The sequence below is a fragment of the Thamnophis elegans genome, chromosome 8 (assembly GCF_009769535.1).
Source record: "Thamnophis elegans isolate rThaEle1 chromosome 8, rThaEle1.pri, whole genome shotgun sequence".
NCBI classification, from domain to species: domain Eukaryota; kingdom Metazoa; phylum Chordata; class Lepidosauria; order Squamata; family Colubridae; genus Thamnophis; species Thamnophis elegans.
Window position 1 is genome coordinate 38,441,291 of NC_045548.1, and position 17,603 is coordinate 38,458,893.

A 17,603-nucleotide genomic window follows, 5' to 3' on the forward strand; every position below is an offset into this window, starting at 1 on the left:
TATAACTGTCAAATTCTTAGCCTTCCAGTCTTTTCCAGTGATTAGGTATTAACCTTTGTGAGGTTAACTCCAAAGAGTTAAATGAAAGAAAGTTAGCAGATGTTAAAGAAACATGATGTAAAGAATGAAAAAAGGGAAATGGGAACAAAAAAGAAAATAGATAAGAGGAACTGGATAATAAACTTGTGCATTCATGCTAATAGGCAAAAACGTGCAAATGACACTTTTAAAGCCACTTATACAGATATGATCCACTTTATAAATTTCTATATATAATGAAATAAATCCACTATCTTAAAGGCTACAACAACCATACTATTTTGGCAGTCTTCTCAGCAAGCTCCTGTTAGTTCAGCATTTAAAGCGAAATAATAGTAAGATATTCCTTCTGAGAGATTTATCTTAATGTTATTATTTTCTGATGTCTATCCGCAAAATATTATTATTAGTAAAAATGTACAATAATTGTATAGACCAGTGTTTTTCAAACTTGGCAACTTTAATATATGTGGAATTTCATTCCCAGAATTACACAACTAGTGCAGTGCAGTGTAAACCATATATTAAACCCATCATAACTCCATATTATGGCAAGACTTCAAGTTTCTGACTTATCATTTGTAAATAGCAAGATGGAGAGTTGTGCTGACCTTGTTACTGTTTGACTCCAGCAAGCAGTAGTGAAGCATGGAGGCTTCTTTCTTGGGAGGGCTTCTGTGACATATAACCTAGGAACTCTAGTTTCTCCCCTTCTAAGGATTAGAAACCTTCAACTAGTCTTGGGTTCTACATGCATGACTTGTTTGGAAGAGGAAAATTTCAATGATGTTAAGTGCCAAAGCTTTTGCATTTTTCACTCAGTGTAGATATAGGAATTGGAAGTCTTTAGGTGTTCCTAATCTCATTTTATTAATAAGTCAACAAAAGGCATATACATATTAATGGAAGCGAATCTATAGAATGACATATCTAGTGGCTACCCATGAGGCAAGTGGGAATATAACTTTTTCTATTTTCATTTAAAATTTCTGGAATGTGGGTGGTAGCTTGCTTCTTTGACCTCCCTTGTGTCCTCTGCTAAAATGATTCTTGGATGCTGCCAAAAAAGATCAGCTAAACAGATACTTAAATGCTTAAATGGCTGTGTTCTGAAAATACCTACCTGGTGCTAATTTACAATAGCTAAGGAGTTAGTTTCCATTCATACTCATTACAGCTACATTTTATTCCCCTTGTAAATATGCATCACCTAGGAATGTTCTATGAAGGGAAACATCCGCTTTTAGGTATGTATTTGAACATTTATCGGGAACATGGTCAAGCACAGTTGAATTTGATATTTGGTATGAAAGGAATTTATTTAGCTTCTTTGAAGGCTCATTCATACACAAAGATTTTCCAGAAATTGAATTACAGGCACAAGAAAATTTCCAATCTATTTTTCTTATTCCTGAAATAGCTTGCTTAACCATTCTGTTTAGGTCTGTAATAGCAACTTCCATGATCCACCAAACTAGATCCATGCCTGGCCAGTTGTGAATGTGGTAGTGTAAATGCAGTAGTGTCTAGCCTATCTTGCAATACATGCTGTCCTGAGTTGTTGTTTTCCTGTTGTTGCAAAATGAATGATTTGGCATTGGTTGAATAAAAAGAAGAGGAGCGCATTTTGATTTATCATTGCCTACTAATAGATGTGTTTAAAATATAAAAGATCGAAATAACCATGTACCGACTCTGTTTAATCCATAGTAACTAGACATTAGTTATTAATGTAAATATTAGATATACATTATTCATAACTTTCACACTATTAACAAATGCATAAACAAATGTGAATTTTCAAGAGTTTCCTAACTTGGATGTGAGGTGAATGTAAAAGAATCCATTAGGACTCTATCAGACGTCAGAAATAGAATATTCCTATTTCCATGTTCCATTAAAGTAAACAAAGAGATTCCTTTTTGATGGCCTAAATATTCCATGTTGGATCTCTGCAGTGTTTCTAGATTTTAGCAGCTTATAAACAGTTATGTTATATATGCCATTCCTTTGCAAATTTTGCAGTAATTATTGTTAGGAATCTCTTTTTGATTTGAAATTGAATTCAGTATTTTCTTTGTTGAAGAATAACTCACATTTATATAATTAATATAAATTAATATATATTGTGATGGGTCGGACTTGACTTCGCAACTAACAATATAATTAAAGTGATATTTTTAAATTATTATATAAAGAGAAATGTAACACATAATGTTTTATCTTCAAGGTAGACCAGATCAGACTCAATAATACCTAGAATTCTACTGAGATAGGCTGTAGTAACAGAATCATGAAAGCCTGATTGTGTTGTTCTTCCTTTGCTCTTAAATTCCGGGAAGGTAAGGCAGAACCATTTTGTGTTTCTTTCTAATGCCCCCCCCCCCCCGTTTTTCAGGCTTAAATCTTGCTTTTGTAACCTCTGCTACATAGTTCCTTCAAATTCATCTCTATGGCTGACTCCGAAAGCATTTTTTTTCTCAAAAAATGAAAAGGTCAGTGAAATAATTTCATAAATAAACAGCACCTACTGACAGCCAGGCATATTAGCACATTTTGTGATCAGTCTGCTGCAGATTTATTCTTATAATGGTATACTTAGTGTTTCTTCATTGTAGAATGTCTACATTGTTTGATGTCTAGAGGTCTAGCCCAATAGAACATATGTATCCTTAACTCGGCTAATTGTGTTAAAGCAGATGTGCGCAAATAGGTTTCCAAGGGGCACATGAGATTGTTATGGATGGCTGCCGCTGCTGGTGCCCCACCTGCTACAATCCCCTCCTCACCAATGCCAGTGCCCCAATGCCCCATCACCACTGATACCTTGCTGCCAATACCACCAGTACCATGGACCAGACTGGCACTGCCCATAGGCAAGATGTGTCCCACCGTCTGTAAAATGCCCAGGTCTGGTCTAAAATCATGTCAACAATCCTGTGGAATGGGACTGGTAAGCTAATTGTTCATCAAACTATTATATATTCTTACATATTATGTATATGGTTATGATATAGCTAATATCAATTTCATGAACCTCTTAAAAATAAAATGTTGAGAATAAATAATTTACTATAAAGATTGTTCCTTAACAATTGTGAAACTTCAGAACTGGGAATGTTATCAGGTTTAAATAAGTGAAATAAAAAGGACTTGATTTGAAAAAAAACTTTTTAAAAGCTCTCTAAAATAAGTCAAGCTCAACTATAAAATCTGTTGTGACGCAGCAGAAGTTTGCTGTGAGTTGAGTCGGGAGGCAGGAATAATGAGCAGCTGTTGCTCATTAGTGTCGTCTTCTGCAGATAAAAGACGGATGGTGCCACGCCTTAGTTGCAGAAGTCAACGTTCGTTCGTGGTTCGTTGTTCATCGGTCGTTGTTCGTGAGAGGCACTTGGATAAGTGATTTGCGTTCTGTAAACCTGATTCAAAGGGACACTTGGATAAGTGATTTTGCTTCCTGAAAACCTGGTTTGCTGTAAGAGTTTTGTTTTTGCATTTTGCTGCGTAACCTTTTTGCCAGAGACTTTATCTATGTTTATTTTGGGCTCGCAGCCAGCTTGAGCCAGGACTGATAAAGATATTTCCTTTGAAGTTCTGTCTGACTGTCATTTGTGAGCGAGCGGTGGGGGGGAGCAGAACAAAAATCTATTTTTCTTTTAAACAGATTTGTTAATTAGTCCAAAATAAGGATAGTAGAATAGGTAGATGTGTACAGTGGATATATTTATTAAAATCTTGGAATATATAAGGATATTGATCTATATATTAGAAAGTCCATTCCAATTTGGGAACTGTTGTGTTTGTAGTGTTTTTCCAGAATTAGGAAACTCTTCTATATAGAGAGAATGATGCTGAAAGATTTGTGAACCCATTTGAATTTTCAACAGTTCTACCTAAAATGTGACCTTTTCTCCATATGAGTCCTGAAACTAGATAAAGAGAAACCAAAGAAGCAAGTGAGCCATCTGCTCATGAAGATTTGGGACTATACATTTATTCTACTTTACTGTATTGTTTCAGGATACTTACTCATCAGCTGAAGTGATATATGTTCTATATATAATGTTATTAATAAGAGAAGAATAGCAACAACTGTTAGATGATATCGGGATAAAATCTGGAGTGCTCTTTATGTCTACTTTTCACAAGATGAGAAACATCTTAACAAATTAGAAATGCTATGAAATTAGAAAGTGAACAGTAGCCCTATTTTTAAGCTACTTAAACTTTTCTTTTATAAGAAACCAGGAAGGAATCGGAGAGTTCTCATTTTTGTATCTCCTATTCAAAACTCCAGGGCAGAGAGCCACTCATGGGCCCAATTGTGAAATGTTAGTGAGACACTAACTTCATATGGAAATAGGTGACATCTTGGACTAAATTTATTACAAAAGAACAGTTCTTTACTAAATGGAGTGGTGAAAATTCAGGAATGAAAACTGAGTAATTTGCCTTGTGATTCGCACATCATGTGATTTGCACATCATGTGAATCAGAGAAGAAGATGCACAGGAAAAAGCATTACTCATCATGATGGAAGATCAGTTGATCTAATAGTTTAATTCTTAAGTAAAGCCCAACTTTTCCCCAAGAAAATAATATACACCCACAATTGTTCCAAATTAGCAAAGCTTAACAAAACTGTTAAAATGTTTTTTTTAATGAAAGACTATAATACTAAAACAATAATTATAGGCATTAATAAATTATGTATTTAAAATACATCTTTAAAACATGAGGACCATATTTAAAATTAAATCAAAGCTCTAATGACAAAGACTGAAATTTGTTAGTTCATTAGAACATGCTGATATTTTCATAAGGAAATGTGTCATAATCTGAATGTAGAAAGAAGAGAAAAGAAAAAGAGAGAGAGAGATTTTCCCCTCTGTCACTCATTCCCCAGATACGTATATTGGACAGATTCCCAGAATTTCCAGTCAATATGAGACCTGAAATCCAAAATATTTCAAGACTACCAGGCTGAAGTAAAACAATAGAGACATCACTATGATTGTGATTGCCAACAATTCTATCCTATGAATAAGAGGGTGGATTTAAACACTTGAGTAACTTTAATGAAATGAGTGGGATTCATTAGTCACAATCAGGTCTTCACTATGTTTAGATTCAACCCACTGAGATGTCTGCTGAAAAATGGAAGCATTTTAGTAGAAAATATTTGGAAAGACAGCACTTCATATTGTATCCTCTCTCTATATAAGCTGCTTAGATTTATCCATCTGAGAGAAATATTTGATATAGAGCTCTGCCAAGGCAACATTTTTTTCTATATTAGCTCTGCCAGTTTTATAAGATATCCATAAACTGTCTTACAATAACATCAGATGATTGTAGTATGATGTCATTAACTACATTTACCGGAATATGCATAAAACACACAATTAAACTATAAAGTTTAATTGACCAGGGAAAGGTTTGATAAAGTATCTTAGATTAATCTGAAGATTACTTTCCTGAAGTAATCAGTTAAAATTTCCATACAACATTTCTTGTAAATGCAAAACTGCAGAGCTTAGTCAAATATAAATACAATAAAAACAATTAATACAATAGAAATACAAGAACTAATGTCCTAGACAATAATGTTAGCTCTTAATAATCCTGTAAAGCTTTTTCTCTCTCATACATTTTCCATTTATATGAATGAAGCTACACAAAAGGAAACAAAACCAACTAAACAATAAAGACTTTTTGATTAGAAAATCCACTCATCCTTACGCCCGAAGTTTTAACTGTTCTATGGCATGATTTGATTCTTATAATACACTCCCTTTTACAGGCTAAATATCTTTCTAGGATTTTGCTTCACATGAAAATTAAGACCTATGAATGTATATGCAAATAAAAAATTAGGATACACATAAATGTAGTAAACAAAATTAAAAAGAATAGATTTCTGTGATCATTTGCCAACACAAATTTCTAAAGAAAGTATCCAATTCATTACCTACATTTGGCTATTTTCTGAGGAAATAAATGAGCGATAACTGAATAGTAGAAGACAAGATTTGTGTTCCAAAACCTGCTAACAGTAACATTAGATGAGCTGTCACTAACCTGCTACCATCCAACTAATGTGATCAACAGTCTGTAATTCTGGAAACTATAAATATCTGTAGGGCACCTGATCTGGGAAAATATGGATTATAATTTTGTATTCCCTGTCTCATTCCTCAAAATGGTATATTTGTACAGACCTGTACACAATGTTAGGGAACTATAGGCTTGAGGGCAGTTGTGCCATCATCCTTTTGGCAACAGCAGTCATGTTACTATATACTGTTGAGCAATATCTATTTTACCTATATGACTCTAGAAAAACTATGAATTGTATTTATAATTATGTTTTCTTACATGGCACTGACCCAAAGTCAAAACCAGGTTATCTGCAGGGGCAATCAATAACTTCAACATAAGCAGCCATGTTAACATCAATCTTTTTATATGTGTGCTATGCAATGAGACACATACCATTTATGATTTCAATTGCCCATTTACATGTGCCATTTTGACATGTGCCAAATGGATACTCTTGGTGGTGGTGTTGCTACAGTTATTATAGATTTTGCACTTTTTATGTTTCTATCCACAGCTCTTCCTTTCTTTCACAGCTTGCTGTGTGGTAAAGTTCACAAGAGAAACTTTTTTTGGCACAGTAAATTATTAGTGAAGATCAATAAACAGTACAGTGGGAAAAGTTATATCTCAAATAAAGACCCATCCTTTAAAGTCAACCAATTAGGTATTGCCTATAGTCTTAGAAAATCAACCAACCAAGTATTGCCAAGAGCAGAGATGTAGAAAGATGCCAGAGAAATCTGTGAGTCCATCCAGGCAGTGTTATATAGATTTAGAAGTTGTGTTCATTATTCTATTCATATTAAAATCTTTTCTTTCTTTCTTGTGAAATTCAAAATAGTTCTGCTATATAAAGCTTTAATCTCCCTGATTCCAGAATGACATAATTGCTTTCCTTTCTTGGTTCCATTGCTTTACTTCTCCTATTTTCTATTTTGATTAGCATGAAGTAAAGATAACCAAGCATCTGGCGCCTCCCTCCAATTTCTGAAGGAGAAAGCTGAGAGTTTATCTTTGGTACTCATGCACTTGGGTGGCATAGAAAAAAACCTTGATCTCTGAATTTGAGACAGAAACACCTTTGCAGAGTGGCTATTTTGTGCCTCAATTCTCCAAATTACAAGTACTTCAGGCAAAGTAAAAGGTGTTTATTTGGGGGGAGGTGACTTTATATAGGGCACAGAAACAAATGATATTTAATATTTGTGACAAATGTGCCATGAAGCAAAGAACCAAACAATAGAACACATTGATTCTAGATAATATTTCACTAGTGGCAATTTTATAGGTTGCATCAATCCCTATCCCAGTTGAGTTTTTTTTCATAACCCTTGCAAGTATATTCATAACTCGAGAATATGCTTCCTATTGTTCACTTGCTGAAAAGACTAATTTTCGCATATCAAAGGAAATGGCCTTGGCTGTGTGCTAAGACCCCCATGTCACTCCAATGATGTGCAGTCAGGGGAGGCAGAGCCTCACCACTGTCATCATGAAAAGAAAAAAAAATGTAAAGGGAAAAAGGCAAGAGCTGAGGTCAGGGTGAGCTAGTTGCTGCCAGAGTCACCATGGATGACTCTGCTTAGTGCTTAACTGTTTAAAAAAGTCTCTAAAAAGTGCCCTCTACAGGAGAAGGCAGGAGAATGACGTGCCTCATCTAGTCTGACTTTAGGCGTTTTATGATAACTCGAGCAGAGTTAAGCAAGGGTTAAAAGCCAAAAAATTCCTGATGTAGATGAGGCACATCGTTCTCCTGCCTCATCCTGTAGAGAGTGCTTTTTTAGAGGCTTTTTTAAACAGTCAAGCAGAGTCATCCACGGTGACTCTGGCAGCAAGTAGCTCAGCCTGACCTCAGCTCTTGCCTTTTTCCTTTTCCTTTTTTTTTCTTTTAATGATGGTAGGCAAGAGCAGAGTTGAAATCCGCTCTGAAACAGCTGGAAAAAGTATGTGTGAGTCGGAGGGAGGGGGAGGAATTCAAACTTCATCCTCCTGGTGCAGGGCTTTGGGCAAAGGCTGGAGGGAAGTGCTCTCCCTCCCCAAGTGTAGTTTGATTGCAGGCAGAGCCACATTGTCTTTTCAAACCTGTAATTAGTGAAGCTGGGCTGGATCCTTCCAGGCCTGGGGGAAAGTGTGTGTGTGCTCTAGTATGGTTCTTTGACTGGCTTCCTGCCTCCTCCTGTGGTCTTGACTCCTTCCAATCCAACTTTGTGTGTGTGTGTGTGTGTGTGTGTGTGTGTGTGTTTTGAGAGGGGGGAGTGAGGGAGAGAGGGAGGAAGGAGGAGAAGGGAGAAGAAAAAGAAAGAAGAAAACTTATTTCACAAAGGAGAAAAACAAATGCTGTCACTTTAAATCAGAACTGAGCATGCCTGGTTGTGGAATTCTGAGAGTTGAAGTCCACAAGTCTAAAAAAATTTGTGTGAGTGCCTCACCAGCCATAAATCTCACCGTACGTCACTGTGTTACTCAAACCACTTGCCAAACCTGGCCATCCAACAGTATAAATAAATAAAACATAAATAAATAAAGCAAAAAAAAAAAAGACTTCCTAAACCTTTCCATTCATACAGTTTTGACACTTGGGCTGAAACTGACTAAGCCTGTCCCTGGCCAGGAGACAGGCAAATGTCAGCAACTCAGTCAAAACCATAAGAAATCCCCTCAAGATACGAAAATCCTTCATATACACACTAAAGATTCTCCAGACTCCAGAATCAAGGTGAATTACTAGACTCAGTTCAACACCCCCTCCCCACCTCTGAAACAAATAATTTTCCCATGCTTTCTAAACAAAGACCAAACTTTCCTTTCTATGCTTGCCTTTCAATATGTAGCCACCTTCAATTGCAAAGCTGCCTCTTCTGTTTAATAAATTCTGCCTCCACTTCAAGCAGTTGTTCTGTGCTCTTTCACCTGGCCTGGATCAAGCTAAGAATTTTCTTCTAACAGCTGAAAAAGTTGTTTCCTGGAATTGAAAAATAGGACTAGATTGCTATGTTAAAAATCTTACTATCACTTTTAAATGCTAACAATGAAGTCTCAAGTTCCCAGGAACAATAGCAGCACAAGTCAGCAATGTTTGGGAATAACACAGCTTTGCAGTTTTCTTATTAATATTGCTGTAATGAAATATCATACAAATCAATTTTAATTGCTTCTTTTTGGACAAATATTATTTTAAACATGCAACTCCCTATGTGTGATCTCCCTTACTCTTACTCATATCTATCTTTCTATAATTTAACTTAATGCCATTGTTTCTTTCAACTATCACTAAATGAACTGTTATAAGTCAGGGACTACCTGTAGTTGTAGCTTTAAAATGCCCATCTTAACCAAGCCAAAATTCAGTTACTATTTATTTCATAATGTCCCTATTTCCTTCTTATTTCCAGAAAGCAGAAATCGAGCAGTGCTTTTTTAAGGCTACTGTTATGTATTTTGAATTTGTTTTAGCTATATACATGTTCACTTGATTACCTTTGAATATATATTTCATCTTTTATAAATCTTATTAGTAGTATAGCACACCTACACTGTACTTCAACCATTGTTCACCCATGGAGCAAAAAGTGCCCTTATCAGTAAATGCTTTAGCAGACCATTGAAAAGGAATTATACAGATAGATATCAATATGGCCTGTAATTTTTATTACAAATTTGATACAAAAACAAAAGCACCCTGGCTTATTTATGATTTTATTTTTATTAGCGTAATTTTACAAAATTATATAAAAACATAGATTACTTGAAAAAATATAATTAAGTTATATCATTGAACATGCTAGAAATACCGGTATATTTGAATGTTATTTGGCTGTGTAAACTGAATGAGTGTAGGAATGCTTTCAGGAATAATTTTTTTGTCTAAACCTTCTTGGTCCAAGAGGCAGAGACATATTATTCAGTCTAGAGCTCAAATAAACTAAGATACATGAATCTAACCAGAGATAATTGTTTTTTTATAATGTCACAATGAGTAAGTTTTAAGGAGAAAATTAAACTTTTTAAGTTTCTTTTGTTATAGTTATAGTATTTAACGTATATTTGTATGGTACTGTATTTCCAATCAGCAAATTCCATAATATGATGGCACTTTCAGTTCTGCTGCATTTCTAACTACCAGCATATTTAAAATATAGTTTTGGTTTGTTAATCAATCAAATGTCCTTCAATACTGCTATAAACGTTTTAGAGAAAAATAATTCAGCTACTTAGAAAGTTTCAATAAAGTGTGAATGTTTCCCTTTCATGCATAAACATGTATTTTATTCTCCATCTTGGTTATGTGCATTGCTAATGAAGTTTCTGCAGATATATCAAGTGAAATATCTCCTTTTAAAAATGATTTCTCTTTTGGCAGCGAGTCATAGCTTGCCAAAAGTTTACAAAATGAAGGCAAATTGTGTACGAAATCCCATACTGAATTGTGTAACAGGACAAAATCACAGTGGTGTGCAATCCTTTAGATCAGGGGTATCAAAGTCGATTTCATTGAGGGCCACATTACGGTTGTGTTTGACCTTGGGAGGCCAGGATAGGCGTGGCCAGGGTGGGTGTGATCAGCTTGATGCCATGCATGTTGGGGGAGCTTATGGTGGCCCGAGCGCTCTGCCAGTGAAAATGGGCTCCCGAGCTCTGTTTTGGCTGTGCTGGCCTCCTGCAACCTTCAGCAAGTGAAAACAGAGCTCTGGAGAGCCGTGGGCAGTCCTCCCAGCTGTTTTCACTGGCAGATGCACCATAGGCCAACCCTTCGCTGTTTCCAGATCTAAGCACCCCACAGGCCAGATCTAAGCACCCAATGGGCCAGATTTGGTCCCCGGGCCTTGAATTTGACATCCCTGCTTTAGATGGTTGCAATATTCTAAAGTGTATACAAAAGCATATTTTGCTTGAAGCATTGACACAACCCTGAAGTTTTCTTTTCCTATTCCTAGCTTGAAATGGAAGCCTTCATACATAGAAGTTGATATACTTTTTGAATTAAAAAAGTTGATTACATTTTTGTTCAAACTGTTTTTGCTCACCACTCAGTTCGTATCAGAAAGTATTTGAGATATGTAAGAGAATGAGAATTATCCCCCATCCCTCTATAAGGAACTACTGAGTCACTTAATATATCTGCCTCATTCTGTAATGTGTTCTTTATAGAATTATAAAAATATGGATGTGGTTTTATTATTGTAGAGTTTGATGGAATAACAGTACATACCATTCATAGCTTCATAAGCCAGCCAGGCTATAATATCTAACAAGAATGTAAACTAAATATTTTTTGATGACTGTTTAGAATCACTACTAAATATGTTAACAGTTTTGTTTGACAGAAGTTCCATTTTAGATACACACAAAGATTATAAAATGAAACAGATGACTAATATTCCTTAAAAACTAAGATTATCACAAGTTATTTACATTCTAAATGCATGACTTAATGTTCCTAACGTTTTTCTGAGACACTGCTGCAAATGTGCACTTTTTTCCCATGGTTAAAATTTATAGAAATGTATGTTGCCTTTTGCTCTTAATTTAAAATATTGAGAGCAAAATGATTTGGATTCAAATGTAATGAGTTTTTAGTTTTTAGTTTTAGTTTTATTAAACATTTATAGGCCGCCCTTTTCCCTGAGGGGACTCAGGGCGGCTTACAATAATAAATAATGAGAAGCAATAATACGTGAATATACTAATGTCTTGTGCTTCGGGTTTCTTATTACAGCACAATAAACAGGATTGCACATGCAGAACCTAGTATACAACATCTTCTTTCTTCCACCTGTGTCCCATTACAGAATGCAATACCCTATTCTGCTTTGGCTAGCTGAGCAGTGATGGTGTCTGCAGTGTATTTGGGAAACAATTCATACCTTTCACTAATGTAATGTCAGCACCATTACCTTGGAGGATGGGGACTCAGGCTACGTTTTACTTCAATCCTGATTCTTCCTGTTTTTTACAAATGGTAATAAATCATTAATTAAAGTGTGCTTACTGTTAAAACATTTATAAAAATAATTCTTAAATGCTTACATTTGTCCTCCAAATGATATAGAACAAAGCACTCAATGTCAACAAAAGATGCCTCACTTAAAGCCCTGAAAAATGCAAGATTCTGCTGTAATGGCTTATTGCAGGCATTACAAATCCATTTTTGAAGGGCTGGTTGGAGCTGCGTGAACAGAAGGCTTGAAGATCTTCACTTGCTTCATCTTCACTAAAACTAGGCATAAAAGTTAGATGTTTTATTTCCATTTCACTATTAATCACAGTGTGATAATTATATCTGAACTGAGATGTAATGATTAGAAAAAAGTATGATTTTGTCATATTATATAAATTCTTGGTCATTAAATATATTTAGTGTTGTTCTATCCTGTTTCCCTGAAAATAAGACCTTCCCAGATAATAAGCCCAATTGGGCTTTTGAGTGCATGCACTAAAATAAGCCCTCCCCTGAAAATGAGCCTTCCCCAAAATTATTGCAACACAGCAGCAGCCATGAGGTGTCCGTGCTCGCTGTCTTCTGCACCTCAAAAATAATAAGACTTCCCGACAATAATGCCAAGCACTTATTTCAGGGGCCAAAACAAAATAAGATTCTGTATAAGTATGGGGAAACTGTATTTTTTTTAACAGAACAATTCGTGATTGTCATTTTTGGTGAAGACTAAGACTGGAAATTTTAACAAACAGAGATCCAAGCTCAAAATAAACAGGAATGCCCGTAGGGCATGAATAAGTAGGGTTTTCAGGCAAACGTTGCACAGCCATTTGTCTGGGATAGTTTGAGAAGTCCCAAGGTCTCTCTGAACCCTAGAATTCTAGAAGAGAAATGATTTAAACATTATGTTGCCTGTAATTTACTTAAGATAATTTTACTTAGGTCTTTACTGTGCAAACATAAATGATTATTAAAATAATTAGCTTGATCATACATGGAACATTTCAGAAAACTACTTTACAGGCATTTTTAAAAAATATTTATACAAAGTATCTTATACATTCAACTTCAAAATTTACAAGAACAATCATGGATAGGACTGCCCTACCATGTAGAATTTAAAAAGCATGTAGACCATTGAAACATTTACAGGTTCAAATCTTTATTGTTTTAAAATTCTACATGTCTTTTACAGTACAATAATTTGTTATTTAAATGATCTTTGTATAGTTAATGTACAATGGTTTTTTTCCTCCCTGAACCTTAGCCATGAAATACAATTTCATTAATATGATTTTTCTTTTAAATAGATCAATACAAGACTTCTCTGAGGACTGGGAAGGGTGTCTCATTTAAATACAAGAGCATAGCTACTTCCTTTCAAGATCTGTGATCAACCCTTCAAAAACTTCAAAGACTGATCCATATTAGCTTAGCAAGATACTGTGGTTTTTTTTTCCTTTCTCTTATATTAAACAGCTTTTTAATGCAATAAAGCAAGTTGCAAGAGTTACCTTTTCATCTATTGAGGCAAACTCATGCTGAAGAAAACTATCTGCATGCAATGAACACTCCCGTATTATAAATAACTGATGGTTTTATACATATTATAAAGAATCTGTTAAAGAGTGAAAGTAGTTTGATAATGGTTTCACAAAAGGACAGATGCTGGTAATGGTAGTTAACATTTAACATCTAATATGAGCTAATGTATATTTAAACAGGCAATTAACATGGCTAGTAAACAAGCCATGATTTGTAAGATTTGCCCTTTCAGAAAATGAACTCTTTTGGTCCACATTTCTAAAGTTATCTGAATAAAAAATCGGAACAATTAGGCCAGACATTATGATGAATTTCTTGTTTCTAAAATATAACACATTAAAAAAAGGGATCATACTAGGGAGCATTGTCATATGACCTCTGTATAAAAAAAAATGGCCTGCTACTTGAATTGATGAATGGGCACTGAGGGACTAGCCAGAAAATATGGTATTGAGTTGAGTTTTCCTCATGTGTTATACTTTCTTATTCCATGGTACTGCTTTTACTCTGTAGAATTTTGTACCCAGAGGAACTTTGAATCGGTTTTGTGCCTGAGGAAGAAAAAGAAAGAAAGAAAATTATTCTAAGGGTAGCAACATATCTATAACTAACTGTAAACAATATTTTTTGTAATCTGCATTGCATATATGAATGGGCACATGCTCTATGCTGACATTTTAGGTACTTTGTAAGTCGGTAGAACATGGCATTTCATATTTTTCCAAGTCTTTTTCATTTATTGAACAATTATGCAAGTAGGAAAAGAGCTGTATTATTTCTCTCAGAAAAATACCGTATTTTCACCCATATAACCCGCGGGTTATATGCGTTTTTTACATGCACAGCGCCCCCCCTGCGGGGTATAAAAGTGGGCGGGGTATACGTAAAATATTTTACACAGATTAACTACCGGTAAAGGGAGAGCTTGGGACCACCACTTTCCTCGGGGCAGTGGGCTGGCTCGGCGGCTCGGGCTCCTTTTCTCCCTTTTCTCCCTGCTTGGGTTTCGGGACGCCTTCGTGAAAACCCCACCCCTGGCTATGGGCGAAGCGACCAGGAAGAAGCAGGAGGTGAGAGGAAGCCCGGATTCTGCAGCTCCTCGCCTTCTCTGGGCTTGGAAGTCCGGCAGAAAGGGAAGGGGAGGAGGCGGCGGCGCGGCTGTGGCTCCGTTTTCACACACACACACACCCCTCCCTTCTTCTGCTTTGCTCTGTGAAAGGGCTTCACTGCTGAAGCATTTTGGTTTAAAAAAAAAAACACAGCTGAGATCGGGGGGGGGGCAAAAGAAACGGAGTAAGAAGCCTGCTCAAGCTGGGGAAGAGTTGGAGGAACGGAGAAGGGAAACAGCTGAGATCGGGGGGGGGCAAAAGAAACGGAGGAGGAAGCCTGCGCAAGCTGGGGAAGAGTTGGAGGAACGGAGAAGGGAAACAGCTGAGATCGGGGGGGCAAAAGAAACGGAGGAGGAAGCCTGCGCAAGCTGGGGAAGAGTTGGAGGAACGGAGAAGGGAAACAGCTGAGATCGGGGGGGGGCAAAAGAAACGGAGGAGGAAGCCTGCTCAAGCTGGGGAAGAGTTGGAGGAACGGAGAAGGGAAACAGCTAAGATCGGGGGGGCAAAAGAAACGGAGTAAGAATCCTGCGCAAGCTGGGGAAGAGTTGGAGGAATGGAGAAGGGAAACAGCTGAGATCGGGGGGGCAAAAGAAACAGAGGAGGAAGCCTGCGCAAGCTGGGGAAGAGTTGGAGGAACGGAGAAGGGAAACAGCTGAGATCGGGGGGGCAAAAGAAACGGAGTAAGAAGCCTGCTCAAGCTGGGGAAGAGTTGGAGGAACGGAGAAGGGAAACAGCTGAGATCGGGGGGGGGCAAAAGAAACGGAGTAAGAAGCCTGCTCAAGCTGGGGAAGAGTTGGAGGAACGGAAAAGGGAAACAGCTGAGATCGGGGGGGCAAAAGAAACGGAGGAGGAAGCCTGCTCAAGCTGGGGAAGAGTTGGAGGAACGGAGAAGGGAAACAGCTGAGATCGGGGGGGGCAAAAGAAACGGAGAAAGAAGCCTGCTCAAGCTGGGGAAGAGTTTACATGCACAGCGCCCCCCCTGCGGGGTATAAAAGTGGGCGGGGTATACGTAAAATATTTTACACAGATTAACTACCGGTAAAGGGAGAGCTTGGGACCACCACTTTCCTCGGGGCAGTGGGCTGGCTCGGCGGCTCGGGCTCCTTTTCTCCCTTTTCTCCCTGCTTGGGTTTCGGGACGCCTTCGTGAAAACCCCACCCCTGGCTATGGGCGAAGCGACCAGGAAGAAGCAGGAGGTGAGAGGAAGCCCGGATTCTGCAGCTCCTCGCCTTCTCTGGGCTTGGAAGTCCGGCAGAAAGGGAAGGGGAAGAGGCGGCGGCGCGGCTGTGGCTCCGTTTTCACACACACACACCCCTCTCCCTTCTTCTGCTTTGCTCTGTGAAAGGGCTTCACTGCTGAAGCATTTTGGTTTAAAAAAAAAACACAGCTGAGATCGGGGGGGGGGGCAAAAGAAATGGAGTAAGAAGCCTGCTCAAGCTGGGGAAGAGTTGGAGGAACGGAGAAGGGAAACAGCTGAGATCGGGGGGGGGCAAAAGAAACGGAGGAGGAAGCCTGCGCAAGCTGGGGAAGAGTTGGAGGAACGGAGAAGGGAAACAGCTGAGATCGGGGGGGCAAAAGAAACGGAGGAGGAAGCCTGCGCAAGCTGGGGAAGAGTTGGAGGAACGGAGAAGGGAAACAGCTGAGATCGGGGGGGGGGCAAAAGAAACGGAGGAGGAAGCCTGCTCAAGCTGGGGAAGAGTTGGAGGAACGGAGAAGGGAAACAGCTGAGATCGGGGGGGCAAAAGAAACGGAGTAAGAATCCTGCGCAAGCTGGGGAAGAGTTGGAGGAACGGAGAAGGGAAACAGCTGAGATCGGGGGGGCAAAAGAAACGGAGTAAGAAGCCTGCTCAAGCTGGGGAAGAGTTGGAGGAACGGAGAAGGGAAACAGCTGAGATCGGGGGGGGGGGCAAAAGAAACGGAGTAAGAAGCCTGCTCAAGCTGGGGAAGAGTTGGAGGAACGGAGAAGGGAAACAGCTGAGATCGGGGGGGGCAAAAGAAACGGAGGAGGAAGCCTGCTCAAGCTGGGGAAGAGTTGGAGGAACGGAGAAGGGAAACAGCTGAGATCGGGGGGGGCAAAAGAAACGGAGAAAGAAGCCTGCTCAAGCTGGGGAAGAGTTGGAGGAACGGAGAAGGGAAACAGCTGAGATCGGGGGGGGCAAAAGAAACGGAGGAGGAAGCCTGCTCAAGCTGGGGAAGAGTTGGAGGAACGGAGAAGGGAAACAGCTGAGATCGGGGGGGGCAAAAGAAACGGAGAAAGAAGCCTGCTCAAGCTCGGGAAGAGTTGGAGGAACGGAGAAGGGAAACAGCTGAGATCGGGGGGGCAAAAGAAACGGAGGAGGAAGCCTGCGCAAGCTGGGGAAGAGTTGGAGGAACGGAGAAGGGAAACAGCTGAGATCGGGGGGGCAAAAGAAACGGAGGAGGAAGCCTGCGCAAGCTGGGGAAGAGTTGGAGGAACGGAGAAGGGAAACAGCTGAGATCGGGGGGGGGGCAAAAGAAACGGAGTAAGAAGCCTGCGCAAGCTGGGGAAGAGTTGGAGGAAGGGAATATCTTCCCGATTCCCCCATCTCCTCGCCCATAGAACTGAAACGAGAGCTGCCCAAATATCTCCCGGCCCTTCAGGGCTGCCGTAGCGTGGAAGAATGTACTCCTTCACTTCAGAGCGGGGCTAGGAGAGCTTTTCCTCCCACGGAGTTCAATAAAATAAAATAAGGTAGATGGAAGGGAGGGAGGAAGGGTCCCTCCCTCTTACTTTCTGCCCATTGAGATGAACCAGAGCCCTTCTCCCCGTAAAATCCCCCATTTCTCCCACGATCCTTGCAGGCAAAGCGTTGAATTCCCTGGCAAAGAACAAATGGCAGGAAGGGAGAATC

The 17,603-nt window shown here is 38.8% G+C and overlaps 1 protein-coding gene across 1 annotated transcript in view; it reads right to left on the reverse strand.

Annotated features, from left to right (window-relative positions):
- Positions 1 to 13,220: 13,220 nt before the first annotated feature.
- RB1CC1 (RB1 inducible coiled-coil 1) overlaps positions 13,221 to 17,603 on the reverse strand; it is an 89,313-nt gene continuing 84,930 nt past the window's right edge. The window contains 1 exon segment of the mRNA XM_032222379.1: positions 13,221 to 14,175. Coding sequence (XP_032078270.1) covers positions 14,098 to 14,175 — 78 coding nt within the window. The 3' untranslated portion in view covers positions 13,221 to 14,097.